Source organism: Rousettus aegyptiacus, unplaced genomic scaffold, assembly GCF_014176215.1.
Source record: "Rousettus aegyptiacus isolate mRouAeg1 unplaced genomic scaffold, mRouAeg1.p scaffold_m13_p_11, whole genome shotgun sequence".
NCBI lineage: Eukaryota > Metazoa > Chordata > Mammalia > Chiroptera > Pteropodidae > Rousettus > Rousettus aegyptiacus.
The window spans coordinates 14,348,017-14,373,063 of NW_023416286.1; the positions used below are offsets into that span (position 1 = coordinate 14,348,017).

Here is a 25,047-nt window from a genome sequence, read left to right on the forward strand (position 1 = left end):
CATGGGAGGTTTAATTTATTTAGCAAATTTGCCTGCCCTGAATCAAAAACATTCAGATGCATTTGTCAGTAGGAATGGACTAAGGGTACCAGAGCTCATTCCGCTTAACAGAGAGTAGATATGGCCTTGACCAGACAAAAATGTTATATGATGCTACCTTCAGAATGATATGTGGTAGGTTGTTTTATGCCAGTCTCAGCCTATCAATAACCAATGTTGTGGCTGTGGCTAGCCCTCGTGGTTTTTATTATGATTGTAAGACACCCTTTAGCAATAATCATCGGGAAACTTTGAAAAGATACAAGTTTAATTACAGGAACTGAAAATTACACAGCACACCTGGAGCCACACAGTGAGGTCATGAGAAAGAGAGAGAGAGAGAGAGAGAGAGAGAGAGAGAGAGAGAGAGAGAGAGAGAGAGAGAAGGCGAGCCAGAATCGCCAGTCCAAGGAACTGGGCCTTAGATTCTGCTTTTATTTGGGTTGAGAGGATGGGGGTCTAGGGTTTCTCAGTCTCACCCTTTATTGGTGAATTTTAAACAAGAGCAGGAATTTGAAACACAGGAAAAGAGAAAACAAGCAGCCCAAATGGTCCGTTACTGAAATCAACCAAGATATCCAGAACATTAGAGCCTTAGTGAACAACCAAAGTGACTCCATCTTAGGTATAAGACTCCATCTTAAGCACAAGCCGGACCCCGTAAAAGCTGCAGATAGCAAGACTATCACCCCACCCTAGATTCAGCCAATCAGAGCAACTATGGAAAGTAACTCTCCAAATTCTCCGCCTTGTTCCTTGGTGCCATCACCCAGCCAATCCTGCTAAGAAACAAGCTCATTGTACCAATCCTGTAACGCCAAGACGTCGCTCCCCATGCTTACGATTTTTCCCTTCAAATACCCCTGAACCCCCATGTTCGGGACAGCCTCCTACTCACTGCTGCGTCAGTGTGCAGACTGCGGTCCGGACTCGAGTCTGAAATAAACTCCCTCTTGCTCTTGCATCGGTGTCAGCTTCTTGGTGGTTCGTGGAGATGAGTCGGGGCATAACATTAGTAGGTGGCTTAGTTCTTTTCCTAGTCCTGTGGCTAGCAAGGTATGTATTTTAGATAGCTGTCTCTGCAGTGGATGACTCAGCAATCGAATCTTAAATCAGGCACTTGAATTACAAAAAATAAAAAAAAATCAGGGCTTACACCACCAGGGCTTCCCTAAATATACATTTAAATCAGATTTAAAGTAATCTGATTTCTTTACTGGTCCAAAGAGCTTCCAACAGGATAGTATTCTTATCCTTTAGGGATGGGCCCATCATTCCTATGGACAAAAAAAAATTGGGGGGATGGAGATTCTATAATCCTACATATAATTTCTCCTTCTCGTCCTTGTATCAGCCACAAATTTGAGAAACTCACCTACAGCTTCATCTAAATTGTAAATGTTGAAAAAGACAGGCAAAGGGAGACTTTTTTAGTATTCCACTGGAGACCACCCTCAACATGACTCATGATCCATTAGTCGATACTCTACTGCTATGGCTCTCCAACAAATCCAAAACATTCCTGCTACATCACTATCTTTTAATTCTTGGCCTCATTTTTCTTGCTAAGTTAAATATCTTCCAGATAGTCTAAAAGAACAACTCTCATCATACACTCTTCTGGAGAGTGGAAATGAAAGCTAAGTTGATTAATTACAGAAATGAGAGGAAACATGTCATTATATTTTAACCACTGTGTAAAGAAGGCTCTTGCGTAACAAGCTGTCAGGGTCTTTCTCTTCAGATAATTTTGTTTTTCCACAGATCACTGTTAGGATGAAGTTTTATAGCTTTGGAGTCCTTGTAGCCACCATCCTCTTCTGTGAGCAGCATGCCTTCGCATTTCAAAGGTAACCCAGTAGAACTCTAGAGGGTGGTGGGCCATTTGCTTGCCCCACATGGAATCTGGTCAGTGCATTGGACTGGGAAGCAAATAGCAAAGTTTGAAGGTCAGCTTTTTCAGAATTGTTCCATGTTTCCCTGACAAATAGTAGATTTCATTATAAGGGTCACACTAAATATAAGGTCTGCGTCTTATCTCTCTTTAGTTTTATTGCTAGGAGGATCATGGATGATATGTATATTCAGTGGCTGTGGAGAATAAAGAAACAAACTTTTATTAAAAAATAATTATTTATACTCTAACATATAAAACAAATTAACTATAGATCATTTATTTTTTTCTTATGCATGGAATATAGGTAGGAGAAGAGGGTCGAGGTATTGAATAGGAGGCTTTGATCGTATTTGAGTATTCAGTATGGAATGTAAAAGGAAGAATAGTTGTGTTATAAGAACAGCTATGTGAACATATCTAATTGTTATTTTGCTTAGTAGAGTGATTCCCTTAGGATTTTCTACTGTAAACCACGTAGAAGAACACAAATGAATATGCTCTGGCATACTTAATACATGCTGAAAATAGTTCCTAGCTGTGTATAATATTGTTATCAATTAATTAGTCAATATTGAAGCTTTTTAAAATTTATATTGTTTCCTTTTGGATTTATCTTATTTTTTCCTTTGCTTTGCTTCTATGATCCTTTTCTTCTCCAATAATTTCTGAGACAGATTTCTCTCCCCAGGTTAGTGAGTGGCAAAGAGAGAAGGGATATACCAGGGGCAGGAAAAATTCTACTGGAAAAAATTTTCTGAGTCATAAAGAGCCATAGGACAGCACTTAAGATGACAGAGCTTGACTGCTGAGCCCAAAGCTGTGTTTGCACATCACCAGTGAACTAACTATAGTTGGTCGATTCTTTTTTGTTCATCATTATTTTCAAGTGTCCCTAATTTACCAATATTTCTCCTTCCAGGTTCTTGACCAGTTAAACCATTTTCCACTGCACATGAATCCATGTATATTCTAACTTTGTATAACTTCTCATTCCACACAAAATGTATGATCAGATGTACTGCCCGAAGCTCTGCCTATTTGAGAATGTTTCTCTCACTGCTGTCTTTCGGCACCACCCCTGAGTGAGTCTATAATGCAGCTCCAGTCCACTTTTTATTTGTGCCTACACATAAAAAGCTGACTATCCATATATCAAAATTCCCCTTTCTCTACTTGCATTAGTTCTTATCCTTCCAAGAAGCAGACACAAAATTGAATTATACGTGCAAGATATGTGTTGAGAAAAATGCTTGAGAGGCAGAAATGGGGAGGGGTCAAGAGAAGACTGAGAGAGCCATGGGACTGTAATACGGGTTTCAACTCTGTGGAGGAGAAAAGAAGGGGGAAAAGGTAGAGAAGGGAAAGTCTTAAATTGTATTGCATTACTAAGAAAGTTTTTGCAAAGCTGATAGACAGTCCTTGAGCCAATGCCATCTATCAAAAGAGTTGTCTTTCAAAAATGAGCTTTTCTTAGTATTCTCACCATGGTCAGTTATTAGCTGAAAGCAGGCAGTTGGAAATATGACCTTCATATTAACACAGGGACAGATTTTAAGCACAGCAACTGGAGCCTTCCATCAATTACACACCTTGCAGTTGGAGATCTTAGAAGTACATTCTAATGACTACAACACTCATTCATTAACTGCTCATAAAGGACCTTCATATGCAATTATTAGTATATAGCTGAGTTTAGACAGAGTCATTGGTGCAACAGTAGTGGATGACACATGGGTCTGGGGCACCTTCTCATGCACCTCACTGTGTCCCCTGGCCCTGCCTGTGGATGATCATAGATAAACCACTTTCATCTTATGATGGACTACAGGAAGGCCTGCCTAATCTTATAACTTGGTGAGTGGATATTCCCCATTGCCATGTAACAAATTACTACAAATTATTGACTTAACACAATACAAATTTATCATCTTACATTTCTGTAGCTCAAAAATTAAAAATCAGTCTCACTAGGCTAAAATCAAGGTGTTAGCCATGGCTGTGTTCTTTTCTGGAGGCTCTATTAGAGAGTCCATTTCCTTACTTGTTCCAGCTTTAGAGGCCACTCTTACTCCTTAATTTATGGCCACTTCCTCCATATTTAAAGCCAGCAAAGGCAGGCCAAGTTCTTTTCATACTGAATCACTCTGACCTTTTCTTAAGGCAAATCTCCCTGTTTCCTTTTTCCACTTTTAAGCATCTTTGGGAAAATATTGAGATAATTTAACATAACATCCCACCTCAAAATCCTTAACCACATTGGCAAAGTCACTTTTGTTATGTAAGTTAACATTCAGTGGTTCTGGGGAATAAGACGTAAACATTATTTTGCCTACTTCAGTGAGTATGACCGAGCCCAGCTCATGGTGGGTGAGGCTGGCCCCATGGCCACTTATTGTCCCATGATCAGGCATTCCATTCTATTAGGGTCCAATAGCTGCCAGGAACTTTTTCTCAAAAGTGTATGAGTCTCCATTGCAAATTCCATGGCCTCGTTCTAGGTGACTACTTGGTGATTCTCCTATCATATGCCCCAACTTCCAAGTGGTATCTTTTTCTACTACAGATGCCTCTAATCCCATATGGTATACCAGGCCACTTGGCTCAAGTATCGGGGCTTTTGCACCACATCCTGAACATTTCTGCGCTGGTTCTCTCACAAAATGGTAGTCTTTCATGTCATCTAATATATGAGTTGAAGCAGTATTTCCAAGTGAGGCTATCATATTCTAAAAGACTTATAAGGAATTGTGCTCCCTTCTTTAGCAAAGGTGGTTGAGATGTAATAATTTGTCTTTTATTTGAGAGGGAATTTCTCAACCTATCCAAGACCACTAGACCCTTAAAATTTTTGTAGTGTGGCAGGCCCTAAATCTTGATGGTATTTATCTCCCACTCTTGGGAGTACATGTGTGTTACCAGAACCTCCAATGCACTTGCACTTCTTGCTCATTTTACCCAAGATTCACATGATGTCACTGATATAGTGGACTGAACTATCCATACAGACTACTTCTCTTTAGACTATGTTATTACAGTTAGTGAGAAAGTTAATTTAAATTGAACCAAGACTGTAGATATACATCAGTGTCTGTCCCAAGTAGATGTGAATTGTTTCTGATACTTTTCTTCTGATAGATATGGTCAGCTCAACAGCTGAATACCTTATACTTGTGGTATTTCCCAGCAAAGATATTATGTTGAGTCCTACGACTAAGACTCCTACTTGGTTGAGTTTGATTGTTTACTGTCATTTTCTAGGATCTGTCTGATTTTTGTGGGATCCAGACTAGTGAATTGAAAGTGTTTTAGATGGGAATCACTATCACTGCATCTTTAAGTCTTTAAAAGTGATACTCATATCTGCCATTTCCCCCAGATACATTTTTTTTTAATTCCACTATCTTGGCTAGCAGATGAACAGTTTCACTGTTAGGATTCTTTTGCTATAATAGATCTTATTTTATAGTCAAAAAACCAATATGAAGGTTCTGCCAACTACCAAATATGTTCAATTCAAGTATACATTTAGCAACCATAGACATGATCATGGGGGGATCCATGGACCAAAGTGTATATACTATGAGCTAGATTTACATCAGGACTCCAGATCTCCAAGTTTCAATGTCAACTTGGGTGCAGCATCCCAAAGACCTAATATGTGGAGTTCCCTGAGTAAGTTGTCATAGGTCCCTTTCAGAACCAACTGAGGAAGTCATGATCATGTGTCCTTTCTGCACTGTTGCAGGATCTTTCTTAGTAGGCACTTGATTCTTCTTTCAGGCAAAAATTCTAGGTCTAAGAACTGGCCCAAATGTGGAAACTGGATAACGGATTGTGATTTTTGATTAGGATATCTGTCCTTAGCCTCTCTCATCCATTCTTGATTTATTTTGATGATAGATTGAGCAATATCATTGTTGGCTGCCCATCTCTCTTGCCCCTAAGAACTCTGTGTTCTTTTTAATTCTATAGCATTTGAATGTCATGTTTCTCTGGCTGCCACTCTGACTTTGCTGCTCATTACAATATTTGTACCCAACTTGTTAACATGTGGTTAAGTACTGCCAGTTGGCTTCTATTGTTTAGCGATCTTGTCACCTTAATTGCTGCTGGAAAACTCAGTTCTCTAATACTATTTCCTACTCCTACTGTCAACTATCAGGGTCTACTCTCGCTTCCCCACCCAGCCTCCAAACCAATAACTAGGATTTAGTCATGACATTATCTGGGTGTGGAAGTGCTGAGTATGTTAATAAAAGAAAGAGAATGTATCCCTAAAGGGGTGCACTTACTCATAATACAGGATTTAACATTCTAGTTAAATCCTTGAGAGGTGGTGCCAACTGCTGCCAGGATGGTTTTTGGAAGCTTGGATTAAACAATGGCCTGAACTAGGTGAACTAGAAATGTAAGCACTCTTGTGGCAGATGGTGAAGAAAAAAAATGAAGATTAAAAAAAGGGCATACTTTTTATTGAAAATACTATGAAAAGCTATAAAACCCACTGGGTAACTTTGCCTCACTGATGGGCTTAGAAGACATTTGAAAACAATAAGAAATGTTCTAGTACAAGGGTCACAGCATCACGAGAAGCTCAGTAGTGGCTTTTTCATAGTCAGAGTAGCTTTTAAATAGTATTTTTTCTAAGTACAGTAAGTATTTTTTATTTAAAAGTAAATAATATAAAAAATATAAAATTAGGGGCTAAAACACTGAAATTTCATCACTCTGAGAAAATATCATTAACATTTTGGTGATCATCTTTTCATTCATTTCTCTCAACAATCTTATTTGCTTCTCCCTTCCCTTATCTGCCCAATCTTTCATTGCCATTCCTCACCATCTAAATCAATGTTAATAATGTGTTGTTTATTCATTCATAATTTTCTCCTGCATTTAATATATATAATTTTCCTTTTTCTAATTTATTTTTATAAAAAATAGGTAGTATTTCATAAAGTTCTCCACTTGCTCTCTCTCATAATACATCATGTAAATCTTTCCCAAGTTAACAATTATAAGTCTAAATCATTCTTTAAAATGATTATAAACCATTATAGAATGTGGAGACAATATCAATATTCTATTACTGATAAGCATTCATATGGTTTCCTGTTATTGTTACTATGAATAATCCTGTAATACATACCCTTGAGCATATATCTTTAAGCACTAATTGAATAGTTTATGCTGAAACTATACTAGGATCCACATAAAATTTCCTAGTCTGTTGTTTCTGTAAGCTACTCTTTCCCTCTTCTGATAACAAAATCTATAAAGGTTTATTTCCAAAATGTATAATCTGTTAATCAGGATTTCCAAAATAAAAACCATCTTCCATCCTGCTATCAAAGTTATTTTTATAAATCACAAGTCAAATGATGTCACTTTCCTAACTCCTAATTGCCTACAAAATAAAGACCAAATTTCTCAGCATCCATTCAAAACCTTCTCTAGATAAAGTCTAACATAAGTTTCCAAGTTTATTTCTGTTTACCTACTATTCTATCTTATACTTGGCAATAATGAACATCTTGCCATTTCAATAGTGACACTGTTTCCCATCATTGTGCCCATATACACTCTTACTTACCCAGTTATCTCTTTTATAAATCCTCTGCCAATAATGACAACAGAAGTTGTTATAACCTCTTTTATGCTTCCAGAGCTCTTGGCACAGTCTTTTTTTAAAATAAAATGAAATTTTTATTTGGAATATTTTTAAATTTGTAGAAAGTTGCAGAGATGTTACAGAGTTCCTGTACACTATTCACTCATTCTCCCCTAAGGTTAGCATGTCATAATACCTTGGTACATTTGTTAAAACTAAAGGAAAAAAAGCATTGTTCATTAATATTAACCAACTCCAAACTCCAGACTTTATTTAGATCTCACCAATTCTTCCACTAATGTCCTTTTTCTGTTCCAGGATCCAATCTAGCATACAGTATTGCATTTAGTAATCCTATTGCTGATATTCAATGTATTAAATGTATTATTTTGTAGAGTTAGGCCAGCTTTTTTGTTTCAGGCAGGAGGTTCCTGTTTCTCCATCCTGACTGGAGGCAAAGTCTAAGATTAGTTTAAAATAAAGCAAAAGCAAAATATTTTCTTTCTTAATATTTATAAAATATTTATAATCATATTTCAATAGCAGTATTTGTCTAAAAATAAAAGAAAAACCATTTAAAGTTAAATAGGCCCCCTTCTGGCAAATGCCATCAATATAGCTTAATCTTAATTTAAATAAAAAGTTACTTAGAGGTAAACTAGAAACTTGAGAATACCATTGCTGTTAACAGATTCCACATATATCTACAATTCCTCACTTTACTGTTTTCATTCTCTCTTTACCCAAATCTTCCTCACTGCCAAAAATGGATAAAGAGTTGCAAGTAAGAGAAAATTTACTAAGAAATTATTTTCTTTTTTATTAAATGATATATGAAAATAATGTTAATCCATGTTTATTCACATTAGTCTATTACTTTGGTTTTGCAAGAATCACTAAGCATTCCTCATGGCCTTAGCAAGCATTGCAAGGCAGAAAGAAATATGACAAAGCAAAGGTGAGGAAAAAAAAATTAAACCAAGTGTTGACTTAAAAAAACTATTGATGTAATTCATCACATTCAGAAATTAAACCAGAAAACCTTGTGCTCTTCTCATAAAAATGTAATGAAATCCACACTTGTTCATGATAAAAACTCATATCACAGAGCTGAAGGAAACTTCTTGACCTGACAAAAGGCACCTACCAAAACACTACAACAAGTATTCTAATGGTAAAATGTTAGAAAGTTTTCCTTAAAAATTATGAATAATACATTTTATTTCCACTTCTATTCAATACTGTACTGCAGGTCCTAGCCAATACAGTAAGGGAGAGGGGGTGGGGAACCCTATAAGCATTGAAATGAAAGAAGCAAAACTTAATATGTGCAGTTGTAATGATTATTTGCAAAGAAAAAACCCAAAAATATCCACATTAAAATGATCAAAATTACCAAGGGAGCCAGATAGAAAATTAATATCTAAAAATCAATTTCATTTTTATATCCCAGCAAGAAAGACATATCTACTGTATTGACCGAGAAGACTTAAAACCATCAGGATGTCAGTTTTCCTCAAATTACTGATCTATAGATTCAATATAATTATAATTTAAATTCAAAAATTTTCATGGAACATGACAAGCTGATTTTCAAATTGTGTATGGAAAAGCAGATGACCAAACAAAGAAGATATTTTTAAAAAGAAATAGGCAAGGGAGAGGGGAAGCAGGAGCTTTCCTTATAGGGTGTTAAGATTTAATATAAGGCTACAGTCACAAAGATGAGTTGTTTAGGCACAAAGCTAAACAAGTAAATCAATGGAACATAATAGAGAGCCAAAAAAGAGACAACACTATATTAGTGAGGGTAATCCCTGATTATGCTCTAATACCTGAAGCAGTTTGACTTGCCATAACAAAGTTCTATTTCTTGTTTAGATCACCAGTTGATGAAGGTCACAGGGCTCTCTCTGATGCTCTCCTGCAACTTGGAGATCTGGGCTTCTTCCATTTTCCCATTCCATATCTTAGAGTTCTTTGCTTCTAGCCATAAGTTGAGAGGGAACATAAGAATGAGAAGACTCCCACTTGCTCTTAATTGTGGCATATTACTCACACACACATTCCCATTGTTGAGAACTCAGGCACCTGGTCTCAATGCAACCATATAAAAGGCTGAGAAATGCAGTTTCTCTGTGTGCCCAAGAAGAGGAAATAGTGTGATGAACCGTTTTTGTCTCTGCAAAAAAAGTATGAACTTATATATAGCAGATTTTACATAGCTGATCCCTGAGGAAAGTATTAATGATTAAAAACTAATGCTAAGACAAACTCACTTCCTTCTTTACACTGCACTCAAACAAATAATTTCCAAATGGATTAAAAGCTTAAATGAACCTATAACCAAGATTACCCAGCAAAGCTATCATTTAGAATTGAAGGACAGATAAAAAGCTTCCTAGACAAGAAAAAGCTAAAGGAGTTCATCACCACCAAGCTAGTATCAAACATATAAATAATAAAATGGCAATAACTACATATCTAGCAACAATTACTTTAGATGTCAATGGATTGAATCAAAAGAAAGGGTGACTGAATGGATAAGAAAACAAGACCTTCACATATACTGCCTACAGGAGACCCACTCAGATCAAAAGACACAAACAGCCTGAAAGTAAAGGGATGGAAAAAAATGTTTCATAAAAAATAGAAACAAACAAATAAAAAAGCAGATATAGCACTACTTACACCAGACGAAATAGACTTTAAAACAAAGGCTACAACAAGAGACATGGAGGACCCAGTTATCCCATTTCTGGGTATTTATCCAAAAAAAATCCAAACACTACTTTAAAGGGACATGTGAATTCATATGTTCATTGAAGTATTATTTACAATGGTCAAGATACAGTGGCTACCTGGTTGTCCATTGATGGATGAATGGATAGAGAAGAGGTGGAACATATATACGATGAAACTACTTACTCATAAAAAATATCAAAAGAATGAAGTCTTGCCATCTGCAACAACATGGATGGACCTAAAGGGTATTGCGCTGAGTGGAGTAAATCAGACAGAGAAAGACAAATATCACATGATTTCACTTACATGTGGAATCTAAAGAACAAAACAAACAAAAAACAAAACAGAAACACTCATAGATACAGAGAATGTTTTGGAGGTTTCCAGATGGGAGCAATGTTGGGAGAGTGGGTAAAAAAGGAGAAGGGATTAAGAAGTACAAATTGGTAGTTACAAATGTGTCATGGGAATATAAAGGATAGTGTAAGAAATATAGTCAATAATATTGTAATAACTATGTATGGTGTTAGATGGGTAGTAGATTTATCAGGGTGATCACTTTGTAAGTAATATAAATGTCTAATCACTATGTTGTACATTTGAAACTAATATATTGTATGCCAACTGTAACTAAAAATTAAATTATTTTTTAAAAAACTTTAAAGAGAAAGACAAAAGAAATATAAAAAAATATCTTTATGACCCAGGATTGGGAAAGAGTTCTTAACACACACACAAAAGCACAAACCCAGAAGGAGATGATGAATAAAAATGCATCATTAAGAAAGAGAAAAGACAAACAAACTGGTGGAAGATATTTTCAATACACATAACTAAAAAGAGTTAGTATCTAGCCTATAGAAAGAAATTATACTAGCCAACTGTCACACACACAAAAAACTAATGGAAATAACTGTATTTCATTAGTAAGTCAAAAAATTAAAATTAAAATCGAAAGAAGATTCCATTCCAAAGACATTAGATTGAAAAAGTTAAAGTCAGATAGCATCAGTGTTAGCAAAGAAGAGGAGCTATAGGAAATCTTTTCCACTATGGATGAGAATATAAATTGATACAAAAGTTTGAGAAATAATTTGGCACTATCTCATGAAATTAAAATTGTGTATACCCTCAAGAAATAGCAATTCCACTTGCAGACATATTCTTGCACATGTGAACTATGACAAATACTTCAACACAAATGTAATCTTGAAAATAAAATGTTGAGTGGAAAGATACTGAAGAAAATATATAGCATACCATTTTGTAGGGTTAGATCAAGCAAATCTAAGGATATTTTAGGAATCCACGTGTACAAGAATCCATACATGTGTTCGAAAGTCTATATTATAAAGAAAAGCAAGGGAATGAGCAAAATGAAAATTTAGGGTAGTGGATACTGTTTGGGACATGGTAGAAGGGTATGGTGGGGAGCTTCAAGGACACCAATAAAGTTAGATTTGTTAAGTGGGGTAATGGGTTCAGAAACATTCCTTTTATTATGTAATAAACTAATTTTAGCATAAATATTCCCTTACACATCAATATTTAATTTTTAAAACACACACACAGAGAAGAAAAAAATAAGCACTCTGCAAGCTGACTCTCATTCAAGAGAGCTGTTTATTTTGCAATTGCTTAGGAGCAGAAAGAGTGAGTGGATGTTCTCTTTTTTAACACTAAACTTAGTCTGTAGCAAGATCTTCTTTCCTTTTAACATTTTGAGTTTGTTTCCTTTTTATAATTATCTTAAAGCTCTTCCCAGTATAATTTATCTCAATTTTACTTTTTATTTAATATCAAAATTCTGTTTTATTTTTTTCTAGTGGCCAAGTTATATGTGTTCTTCCCAGAACCTCTAGACAAGCTCAAATTCTGCAGAATCTCACTACAACATATGAGGTAATTTTTCCCTCATAGATATTTATATTGGTTTCATTCTGTAGAAGTATAGTGTGCCATATTCTCTCCTATATGTTGTCTAACTTATCTACAGTTGGTATAAACCCCTCTTCTAATAGCCTTCTCACCCTTCACATACTTACATGATTTTACCCATTCCTCAAATCGAAACTTCTTCATTTGTATTATTGTTTTTTCAGCAAATTGCATAATAGCATCTTGAGATTAAAAGTGTGTACTTACAAAGATGCTACGGTAACTGAGGTCCAAAAGGACTTTGGTTATAAAACAATGGTTTTTAATCAAGAAGTAAATATCAAAAATAAAAGTGAAAATTTATTAAAATTTTCATGCCTGGGATCCATCTCCCCAGAATGCCTAAGGTGTAGAAAACTGATGAGTTGCAAGATATCATGGTAAAAAATTGATGGCTCCATGTTTGTCAGTTAGGATTCTCCAAGAAACAGACCAGTTAGGATTCTCCAAGAAGCAGAGAGATTTACTAGGAAGGAACCGAAGATGGCAAGGAAGACCCTTAGACCACGATGAAGCTCTGACAACTGCGCAGAAAGGAAAATTGTGCATTGAGAACCTCTAGATTACAGGGTGATTCCAATGAAAGTTTGGCTGGACCAATGGTGAGCCCTTAAGCCAAAGTCACCTGTAAGAGGAAACTCATACCTAGCAGGAATGGATTTGTATTAATTCTCCCGCAGTGCTCAATCACTGTGTGGCTACAGCCCTGGAGGAGCATGGCCTCAGACAGGTGGATCAAGATGGGGAACAGTTGAGAAGGTTGGTCAACTATGCTTTTCCCAACAGAATTGCTAAGTAGTGAATTTTCACAGCCACCACACCATGGAAAGAGGAAATACCACCAGAGGACACATCAGAGATTTAGAATTTAGTTCTTGGTCTGCCACTTCCTAGGTGTGTGATTTTAGATAAGTTTGCTATTAACCTTAATTTCTTCATCCAAACAATAAAAATAATAACACTTGTTCAGTCTATATCAAAGTGCTATTATAATGATCAAAGTAAATGAGTGTGAAAGTGCCTTGATAAAGTACAGTAATATAGAAAAACATGTATATAAATAATTTTTGAAGGCATTGCCCAAAGTCCATAATTAGGTTAAAGAATAGGAACACCAACACAATAGTAATGTTAAAGATATGAAATTTTTAGTAAAGAAAATTAACATTTAATCAACTTTCTGGACAAAATTTCATTTCCCTCCTAAACATCTGACATATACATCCAGTTTTACAGTTGAATCATAAATATATTCATTCATTCATTGTCTCATCAAATATGTATTGAATACCTAGCATATTCCATTGTTAGCAATTGAGGTTATAGAGAAGGATAAAACAAACTCCCGGAAAAAGAAATGTTTATAATGCCACTTGTGTGAATGAGGACCAGTGGCCAGGAAATATCTTTTTCATTTTCCTTATATACACGTTTAATGTCTTTAGCTACAGAAGAGAATGATATGAAAAACCATTTTTATTTTATCGATTTCCTCTCTTGAAACTGCAGATTGTCCTCTGGCAGCCAGTAACAGCTGAATTTATTGTGAAGGAAAAAGAAGTCCATTTTTTTGTGAATGCTTCCGAATTAAGCATTGTGAAAGCCCATTTAAATGAAAGCAGAATTCCATTCAGGTAGGCATCATTGAATATTTATTAAATTGCTATTATAAACACCTATGATGCATTTGACTAGCAGATGGTATAATTGCTTCCTGGAAAAATAAACACTTACATTAAACATGACAATAAGAAAATCTCAAAAATGGACTGGAGATGAAACCCAAGTGGCTAACTCTGTGAGTTTGATCAAATGGTTTAACTTCCCATGACCGTATTCCCTTGTCTCAAAATGATTTAGACTCAATGACCCATGGAGCCTCTTAAGTTCCTCCTAATTCCTTCCTTCTTATAGTTCCTTTACTCTATAGCCAGACTTGGGGAGCAAAATCGTCATTCACTTTAGTAGACATTGTGGTATCTCTCAAAAAAGGAAGCTGATAAATAGGATTTTGCTTCCTTCACCAGGTCAGTGAGCATTCCAGAATGTCTGGTCCTAGACTAAAAAGTCTAGGATTTCTTCTCAGAGTTCATGGTCTCTTACTTTTGGAGTCTACTGTGCAACATCTCCTCTTTGTATCCATTGCCCACATGTCAGTGTCTTCGGTTGCTCTAGCACTTCCTGAAGGCCAGGCTCTCTTCTGTGTATCATGGGTAACCTTTGAAGAATACGCTATGATAATTATTAATAATGTTATAAGTGTTTACTGCCTTCTAGGAACCTGCTGAACCTTTTTATACATTGTATCATTTACTCCTTATTTAACTCCTTATTTAACCTTTGTATACATCGTATCATTTACTCCTTATTTGAAAAAGTTTTTCAAACTTACAAATGAATTTCTCAAAGTCAACCAGCTAGAACATGGTAGAAGTAGGAGTTGAACGCAGATCTTCCTGATGTCAAAGCTTTGGCTCTTATCTATTGGCCTAAATAAAAGTAGAGAAACCTTTCCTAAAATGATAGTTTACTTTCAAATTGTTTATTCTAAGTAATTAAATGGCTTAATTCAGTTTTTGCCTAGTTAACCATGTGGTACTTCTCGAGTCATCTTACTGATGACCTTCCTGTAACTTCCTTTTTCCTGTGCTTCTATTTTTCTAGAGATATGATCATCTTTGGGTATGTAGAACTTCTGGTATAGGTCAACAGTTGTCACAATGGAAAACAAAAAGGCATTTTGCATCTCTTTGGTTCTTAACTAAAAAGAAAATAATACAATGTTACTCTGAATTGAAGAAAGTTGTTCACTAACCCACATGTTCACATAAAAGACACTGATGAAGCACAACCAAGAAATGTTAATAACAGTGAGGAAAGGGCGAGATATTGGAGGCCCTGAAAATATACCATATAGTAGTCACTTTCTGTCCAGTTCCCATGTGAGTTTGTGAATTTCAGCTTACCACACTGGTAGGTGGTGTTTTCACTTGATGATCTTCTGCTTATTAGATTTCTTAATGATTTTACCCCCATGCTCACCTGTTGTGACTACAATGGGCCACATGGGAAAATCAGGGCTGTTTTGGAAACCAGTTTGCCCTCTGTTTCATCACCTAGTGTCTTGATGGAAGATGTGGAAGATCTTATCCGACAGCAGACTTTCAACGGCACAATCATCCCCCGGGCCTCCTCCTCATATTATGAAAATTATCACTCACTAAATGAAGTAAGTTATTCCATTTCTTTCCAAAATTGCTATTTTCATTTAACCAGCATTTCCATGGGAAATTATTAAAGTATCATAATTCGTGGAAGAGGGTAAAAAAAAAATCACAATTCGCTTGATCATATGGTGGTAATCCATCCTTCTGTAGATTGCATTTTATTTGGTGCACTGCCTCTGAGCAGGCTGTTTGTCCACAGCTAAGAGTATCTCTAATTGCTAGGAGTAACACTGCCTGCTGAGGAACAGCAGGAAATAACATAGGGCTTTTTATTGAAACGACACACAAACATTAACAGTTCAATTAATCATGTCTCTTTGGAACATAACTCTAATTATACTCTTGTTGAATAATTGCCATATTATCTTACTGAATTAAATAAATTTATTCACTTATATTTAATATACTATAAATAAGTCCATTTTATTCCCCTTCGGAGAAATCTATTAAAATAATAATAATAATAATAATAACAACAACAACAACAACAACAACAACAGTAATAATGAGAAGAAGAAAAATGTATTTTAATCTTTAAAAAATCAATTTTTTTTCCATTGGTACTTCTTAAAGTTCCAGTTTTCCTAGAAAGAACCTGAAGAAGATGTCAATGTTTGGTTTACCTCAATAAGTTTTCATATAATACCCTAAAAGTTATTTCCCCATATTTATTTGTTGAAAGGGTTAGCCCCCTTGGAGGATTTTTTTTTACATAGTATACTTCAAGGAATAAGACTTCCTTGGTACCTTTTATTTTTTCATAGAAGTACACTGCTATATTGCTTAATATGCATGATTTTATCATCTTTGGCTAGATGCCCAGAACCTATTAAGGACCATATCTATTTTTTTAAGACTTAAGTAATAAAAATCAATTTTCTGTATTAATCTTCAAAAGCCTCCGTTCCTTTCTAGTTAATTAAACCAGAACTCAGTCTGCTTCTAGAATCAATTTGTCTGGTTCATTGATGGGATTCTTAAAATGCCATCTCCCTCTTTTATCTCTCATACCTTGTCTCTATCTATTCCACATGGACTATCTCCTTCCAGCATCTATCAGCAGCCCTGCATAAGCAAACCTCAGTTGAGAGGCAAAGTAGGAATGGAGAAGATAAATATGTCACTGCTCTGTTGAGTTTGCGGAGAAGGGGAATTACCTAAACAAGTATTTTTAATATTTTTAAAATATATTTTTGAATTTTTGTTTAAAAAAGTTAGTTTTTTCTTACCCTATCCCCAGGAAAGAATTGGAAACACATGGGGGGGGGGGGGAAGTACCTGACTGTATGAGTTTGCTGCACACTATATTAGTCTGCCATAACAAAGCTCCTAGGTAGCTTAAACAACAGAACTTTATTCTCTCACAGTTCTGGAGGCTGGAAGTTCACAATCAATGTCTTGGTAGGGCTGGTTTCTTCTGAAGTATTTCTCCTTGACTTGCAGATGGCTGTCATCTCACTATGTCCTCACATGGTCTTTTCTTTTTCTGTACACATGCATGGTATCTCTTTGTATATCTTAATCTCCACTTCTTATAAAGACACCAGTTTGGATGGATTAGGACCTACACTAACAGCCTCATTTCAATTTAATTACCTCTTCTAAAGGCCTTATATCAAAACACAGTCACATTCTAAAGTATTGGAAGTTAGAGCTTCAACATATGAATTGGGGCGGGGGAAGGGGTACACAATTAAATTCATAACAATGTTATTTCAGAAAAAGTTTGGACCTCTCCTCCCCACATCCAATCCTTTCTAGGAGGAGGTTCATAGGAACCATGGCAATCTTGCTCTCAGAAAATTCCTCCAAGCCCTTCCTTTTCCTTTAGCACTGACCTCTCCTTCAGTCTGCACCGCAAGGTCACCTGGTAAGCAAGAGGTGTTCTTTTGTCATTGACTCTCACCAGTAAATCTTAAGTAATTCACTGTAAGGAAAAAAACAAATGGCAAAAGAAGGGAGTTATTTAAAGGATGTTATCTTCATTACCTCAGATTAGACTATGAAATAAAGTTTTCTATAAAGCCCCATCTATACAACACAACCTCCCCTGTTGGAGGAAATCTGCTGAACCACCACCGTAATACGTAATACATAATAGTTGTATATAGTAGTTCCTTCAGATTCCTTAGAAGAGTAACACTGTAAACAAAGGCCCACTGAGGAAATCTCTGATGGTTAAATTTCCAACACCTTGGACATTGACGACATTGGCATTTGGTGGCAGGTAGGATTCCCAGAAGCATCTTAATTCCCAGCACAGGACAACCACTCACTCTAGTTATGCTACTCTAAGAGGATCCAAGGGTAGATGGTGCTCCAGTTCCCATCAGCTAGGATTGTTATTTGAAATTACCTCTAAAGAAGTTTCTAGAAGTAAGGCCAAGGATTGGTTATTCCCATTTCAGAAGGTATAAACGTTTAATTGTGGCCCCTGAGAAGTTGGTCTACATTGAAACATGAGCAAGTTACATCTTTCAACACCAGCTTTGAAGTAGATGCTAGCTTAAAGTCAGGCCTGGAGTTTTTAATTTGTCCTTCCAGTATAATCTTGACAGAATCACAAATACCACTAGACTTCCACCCAGGAAAGAGGTCTGGAATCAAATTCCTTCTCAGGGTAAAAATGATTTTTTTTTCTCCAAATCGTACTCACTCTTGCCTCTCATAATTTCCCAGATCTTATTGTGAATGCACAGGTCTTTAGTGGAAAATAATGGCACTGCCATTTATCCTATGCAAAGGTGGTACCCAGGGCTTCCTTAGGTTACTCTTGAAAATTGAATTAAAAAAAAAGTCCCATATAAATGTGAACTCTTGAATTAATGGCAAGGAGGATTTCATACATAGGGGCAGGGATTCGATTTGACGAGGCTATAAAAAATAACTCTTAGGAGACATACTTTAAAGATGAACTTTTCCTGCTTTGTCATAAGTTTCTCGGTATTTTTCTACTCTTTCTCTAAACCTTAATACTTTTCAAAATTTAATTTTATTGATTTTTCCTAAACAGCAGAAGGAACATCCTGCCTCAAGTGTTTTAGTTCTTCGTTCTTTCTACATACAGAGGTTTTAGAGAGCTCTCCTTTCCTTGAAGATGTGTCTGTTTCCTTTGGTCAGGGAAATGCTTTGAACTTGCTCTGCGACTGATTGCTTTTTTCCATTTTGATAGATCTATTCTTGGATTGAAGTTATTACTGAGCGGTATCCTGATATGGTTGAAAAAATTCACATTGGATCCTCATATGAGAAGCGTCCACTTTATGTTTTAAAGGTATATCATGGGGAAAGTCATTGATCTTTCAATTTTGGGGGATGTAATTCTCTAATGACACTTGTTATAACTTGGATTTTTTTCTTTAAGTTCTGGAAATATTCGTATTACAAGTGTTCCTCAACTTTAATACCCAGCTATTTAGGGTTGGTTATCACCTTAGAAACTTTTTTCAATTACTAATGCAGTGTTGGTCTATGAGTAGACCTCAGTTTTAGAATCAACTCTGTCTCTGTTTATGTGGCATAGATAAGCAATTTAATCTACCTGAGCTTCAGAGCCTGCTGTTATAAAATGAGGGGAGTGGTCTGGATTATTTATCAAGCCCTTGTTTTATTTATATCATCCCCATCACCACCACTCCTATCTCTGACTGGCTTACTTAGGAAAACAGAGAAAAAGAGAGAGGAAATCTATTATTGGACAAACACTGACATTGACACAGGTTTTAAAACCAAAGAAAAAGCTGAACAACCAAGCCCAAGGAAAGGTAGGAACAAGGGCAGTGTGGGAGTTTTGGCAATAGGGCTCATATAATAGCTTCTGCCCCAGTCATGGTCCATTTGGTTATTTATTTCAGTTGAATAAATTGGCTTCAGTAAAGGCGAATGAATATGACCGCAGGAGGAATTTTGAGGAGCCATGAAGCCATACTAATTCCTGCCTGTTAATTTCTATTTCTGTATTTCTTTTTATACTTCTCCCCAACTAAAAACATTTAAAAAAAAATAAAAATAAAAAGAAGCTCTAAAAATGTTTAATCGTTGGAAAAATACATGTGATTTAGTAACACTTAATTTGCCTATTGCTTCCCAAAATAAGGTCTAAGTTGTGATAGGTGAGCTTCTTTGGTCATCCAAAGATAAGATTTTGAGTCAGAATTTCTTGGTTTTAATCTATTCTGACAGGAACTTGCAGTTCAGACTCAAGAAAGACATATGAAACATTGGGCCCTCTTGGTAGCCAAGTTGGTCAATCAGATTGGATCCATGTAATCATGGCATACCTATTCATGACATTTTCTTTCAGCCACATAGTGTATATTCTTTGAAACTTGTGTTTCTGGGACATAGAAGTTGAAAAGCCATACTTTCTGCATGTTTTAGTCTTACTCTTACTTAACTAAGGCATAATGTAACTCTCTGGGGTTCCTCTATCTTTCCAGTGTCAGGAAAAGCACTGAGTGTTTGCTCAGCACAGTTAGAAGGTAACTAATTCAGATGACTTAAGATTTCTTATTAAATTGAATAGATTAAATCAGCCAGGCACCTCTTGTTCCACACCTCCTGCAGAAAGTTGCCCACCCAACACATACTTATTTATCTATAATGAAGTGTGAAGAAATTGCCTGAAATACTAGTTCTCTGGTCTCTACTTCTACATTTTCACATACAGCACTGGTGTGACTAGTTAAATATGGGAGAAAAAAGAAGAGCTTTAAATTAAAAGTTCTGACTTTAAACCTTAATTCTGACTCTCACCAGTTATGTGAAGTTGGCTAGTAATTTCATCTCTTCACCTTTAATCTCACCAGCTTTTAATTTCCCTTGAGAATTCTGAAAGCAATGCAGAGTAATGCACATTTCAGAGATTCATTAAAAGAATTAGATATAAGCACTAAATATATGGAGGTTATTATCCTGAGGCTTCTCATTATTGTTTTTGGTTTTCTTTGGGTAGGTTTCTAGAAAGGAACAATCAGCAAAAAATGCTGTGTGGATTGACTGTGGAATCCATGCCAGAGAATGGATCTCTCCTGCTTTCTGCTTATGGTTCATAGGCTATGTAAGTACAGCATTTACATCCTTTTAAACTAGAGTTGTTTTTTTTTTTTTTAATATGGACTAAGACCACCTGTGTCAGAATAGGCTGGACTGTTTATTAAATGCATTTCCCCTGATCACATCCCAGAACTCGACTTAAAATCTGTGGCTTAGAAATCTACAATTTTTACAAGGTTCCCAGGTGACTTTTATACATATTAAATTTGAGAGCCATAACTTATACATGTTAAATTTGAGAGACAATACTGTGAGCCTGAGTTTTGTGCTCAAGTACAAGCTCTTTTTAATGGACATTAAGCTCCATTCTTTCCTGCCTAAAACTAATCTAGATCATCTCACTTTCATAATGATTCAAACAACTGTAGGAGGAAAAATAAAATACAATATTTAGCTTTAAAATTTTTGTGGAAGTAGACTTTATATTTAAAAAGTAAAGCACTCAAGGGTAAACTGAAGTCTTTGCCTTCAATTCTGTGTAAAGAAAACTTACATTACTCCTACGTTTCTCCTTTAATCTCATATTACTACACTCACAACACTTCTGATACCAGATATGTGAGGATTTTCCCCACACCAAGCAATTCTATGACACAAGCTGAGTATCCTATAATTTAACTAAATTCTGACACTATTTACCTGGCAATAGCATTAGATTCCACAAGCCTCCCCGACCCCTCTCCATACTCGATGTTAATTGAAAGTCCAGGTTGTTATCTTTGTTTCTGACCAATCAACTATAAATTGAACAGTTCCAAGACCCCCTCCATGGGTTAAATCAATTGCTGGAGCAGCTCACAAAACTCAAAGAAACAGTTTATTTACCATATACCAGTTTATATATGAAAGGACAGATAAAAGAGATGAATAGGGCAAACTATGTGGGAAGGGATGAAGAGCTTCCCTGCCCTCTCCGGGTGCACCACGTTCCCAGCACCTCCATGTGTTTAGAAATTCGGAGGCTCCATGGACCTCATATCTTTGGGATTTTTATAGAGGTTTCATCATTTAGGTATGATGGATCAATTTTCAGTTCTTCTCCTCTTCCTGGAGGATAAAGAATGGGGCTGAAAATTTCAAGCTTCTAATCCTGGCTTGGTCTTTCTGTTAGCTAGTCCTTATCCAGGAGCCTACCTCATCAGAGCAAAGGATATTGCTATTACCCAGAAAATTTCAAGGGATTTAGGAATTCTGTATCAGAAAGCAGTGTCAAAGACCAAATATTTACTTTATTTTATTATTTATTTATTTATTTATTTATTATTTTTTAGGTGAGGCAACCCTTGGTTGATCTCACAGATTCCAAGGACCTTGTCAGGTTACAATAAATAAAAAAATAAATAAAATAAAATTTTTTTCCTTAAATAAAAAAAAAAAGTAAATTATGCCTACAGCACCTGGTCTTCCTAATTGGCCTCCCATCCAAGTACTAACCAGGCCTGACCCTGCTTAGCTTCTCAGATCAGATGGGATGGGACTTGTTCAGGTTGGCATGGCCATAGCAGGAACCAGAAGCATGGTGGGGCAGAGACCATGATACATATTTTCCATTATCTCGGTCTGTCACTTCCTTCTCCAATTCAATAAAGATTTTTAAAGTTTTGTTTCAGTCTCAGCTAAAGGAAACCTATTGTTCTACACTTTAGAAAACTTGAGGCCAATCATTTCTTTCTGTGCCTCTCTTTCATTTTCTGGAGGCCAAATTTAGATCCTTTCTACTTCTGCAAAAAGCAGGGGCTGAGACTTACTTGTGTATGACTACATCACCAAGGTCAAATCCAGCACAGGTCTGGCACAACATATGAGTCCAATGAACCATCACACCTTGCTCAGTACTTTGTCTGTAAGCTGGCTTTTTTCACTGCTGTCTTTCCTCTTAACTTCTGCCCTGGAGAACTCTCACTTAATGGCACACAAGTTGGCACTCTACAATCTCAAGGCCTCCACAGAATTCCTTCTGTTGTTCCTCATCTTAACTGACACATGACTTGAGAAGGATGTTGCTTCATAGGAGCTCCAGCAAGTAGAGGGCCTGCTCTTTCATATCTCCACATGCCAAGGGACCAGGAGAAGTGAATCAACATTCTCCTGTCCTAATACTGCCATTGCTCTCATTCTCCCCTCAAACTCATGATCTGATCTGGTTATTCTAACTTTGTCTTTTCTTATTACTGTCATCTATTGGCCTCCAGATAATTTCCTAGAATCTGGCTCATGGTCCTTCATTTCCCTCCAACTCTTGCATTCATTCTGAGTGAATCCAAAGTCCACATGTGAGACCCATTTGATTAATCATCTTCTCAGCTCCTTAAACTCTACATAACCAAACCTAACCTAACCTCAGCTCTGTTTTAGTAAAGTTCTCCCATGGCCATCCCCTGGATGTCAGAAATAATTCTCTTCCTGATCCTTAAATCTAGAATGTGACCATGGACAAGGAAGGCTAGGAGGGGCCACTTAACAATGTGACTTCTTAATTTCCTCTCCTTCCATTTTTCTCATTCCTTACACCTGCTATGCATGCTTTCATTTTTTTGTTTAGTAGATTTCCAGTTCTTGGATATATATACTTTCTTCTAATTTATCAGCTCCTTTCTAGAAATCTCTTTTTTTCACTAACAAGCCTGAGTCTCATCACAAATCACCCATTCACCTGTATCCTGAATTTCTTGCCCCTATGATCATCATTTTTCAGCAATTCAAAGTATCCCACACAATTAACCTGAGCCACTTTGTATATCTCAATTTTATTATCATATTTATAACATTGAATTATTATTTTTTCTTTTCTAACAACACTTTTATTAGTTTTTTGAGGGCTAAGATAATCTCTAAAGTCTTTTGGAGGGGGCATTCAAATCAGTGCTGCAGGTTTAGGCTGAAATACAACTATGGGGTCCAGTGAGTAGGAGCTAAACATCACAAACCATTGGGCTAATACCTTATTGCCATTGGATAAGGTCAGAATTATCCATACATACATAGAAATTAGAGAAAAACTGGGACATACAGTTCTCTGCTATATTTCTAATGGTAGTAGGAGTAACAGTTTATTTTAAATCTTCTTATACATTTTATATGCTCTCATGTACTAATTTATTCTCTGTCAAATGGTTATTGGTACTGTTATTGTTGCTGTTTAGGATCATTATAAAGACAAAGCTTTAGTGTACCCCAGGCAAAAAAGAGCTAAGTAATCATTTGCCACTGGCCCACCTGATAGGCATCAGTCAAGGCTTTATCTCCCACCTCCTAATCACTCACTTTTATGTTCTCCTCTATCACCCCCTTTCCTCATCTTTATTCTCATTTTCTTATAGTAGGACAATGATTATGTTACTCATTTGGTGGTCTGTCTTTTGTGTCTCAGGCATAATTTCTTCAGCCACCCACCTTATTAAAAGTAATTTATTCACTAGATGTAAAATAATAACAGTAAATATATTTATAGAATACTGTGAAAACTCATTGGATGAGATATGCTTGGAGAGCCCCATGACACACAGATCACAAATTAATAGTAAAGAAGTATTAGATTTATGAACATGTTTGACTTGGCCGAAAATGTTATTTGAAAGAGAATTAACGTCTTTAAACACAGTTGATAGCACTAAGTCAGAATTATAAGGTAGGCTTATAGAATTTTAGAGGTTACATTACTTCAATTCCATGTTTAGATATTTAGAGTGTATGCTTTTGAAGTATAGATTATTTGATAAATGTCAAACCTGAAGAGATTTTAATAAGTAATGACATATTTCACAAAGTCAATTAAGAATATTTCTTGGATTTCTCTGCATCTAAATAACCTTGCTGTAATACTCATAATACCTGGAAAGCAGCACAGGCCTGCCATAGTTCCAAGTATAATTCAATCTTACCTTTAGCCAATCAGAAAAATATTTAAAGGTCTAAGGATACTATATTATCTAGCTGATCTATTCAAGTCACTCTTTCATTGGGATCTACTTCTCCACTTACAGACATTGAGAAGTACCCTTATTGCAGAGTTTCCTCTCTATCCTTCTTTTTATAAAGGTTATATTTCAGCCCTCACTCACCCCACCTATTTGGAGCTCTACTATTATACAAGAAATACCACAGCTAACATTGATCATCTCTTAAAGCCTAACTTTCTGCTGAAAGATTTTCACTAACCATTGATAAAGGTAGTAAGGAAATAAAGAGAGTGAAGCAAATGAAGAAATTCACTATGCCATATCTATTAAAAGTTCAGCACACAATGCAGAAATAAAAATGATAAATGCTTTATATTTTGAAATAAATAAGATCTCATAATCTTTTCTTCTGACAATGAATGCTATGTTATTACTGAAACATGATTCTGACATAAATTTACAAATTTGTAGAATAAAAGTGTATTTAACTAGTTGCTGAGCTATTTAAAATAGCTTCTTTTATCCTATAAAATTTTCTTCTTTCTCATTAAGCTTTCATTTCTGACTCGTAGTACGTTAAAAAATAACTTATACTTTTGTTTTTATTTCTCCTATACTTCATAAGTGTTATCCATT

The 25,047-nt window shown here is 35.9% G+C and overlaps 1 protein-coding gene and 1 pseudogene across 2 annotated transcripts in view; one reads left to right on the forward strand and one right to left on the reverse strand.

The window, feature by feature from the left end:
- Positions 1-1,758: 1,758 nt before the first annotated feature.
- The window catches only part of CPB2 (carboxypeptidase B2), a 39,668-nt gene continuing 16,379 nt past the window's right edge, over positions 1,759-25,047 (forward strand). The window contains exons 1-6 of one of the 2 annotated variants that reach the window (XM_016136433.1): positions 1,759-1,889; positions 12,119-12,194; positions 13,740-13,864; positions 15,309-15,459; positions 18,630-18,731; positions 20,412-20,516. In XM_016136433.1, coding sequence (XP_015991919.1) covers positions 1,816-1,889; positions 12,119-12,194; positions 13,740-13,864; positions 15,309-15,459; positions 18,630-18,731; positions 20,412-20,516 — 633 coding nt within the window. In that variant the 5' untranslated portion in view covers positions 1,759-1,815. The remainder of the gene's footprint in view (positions 1,890-12,118; positions 12,195-13,739; positions 13,865-15,308; positions 15,460-18,629; positions 18,732-20,411; positions 20,517-25,047) is intronic. The other variant, XM_016136434.1, reaches the window with a different exon arrangement.
- LOC118609776 lies at positions 21,898-22,016 on the reverse strand (annotated as a pseudogene).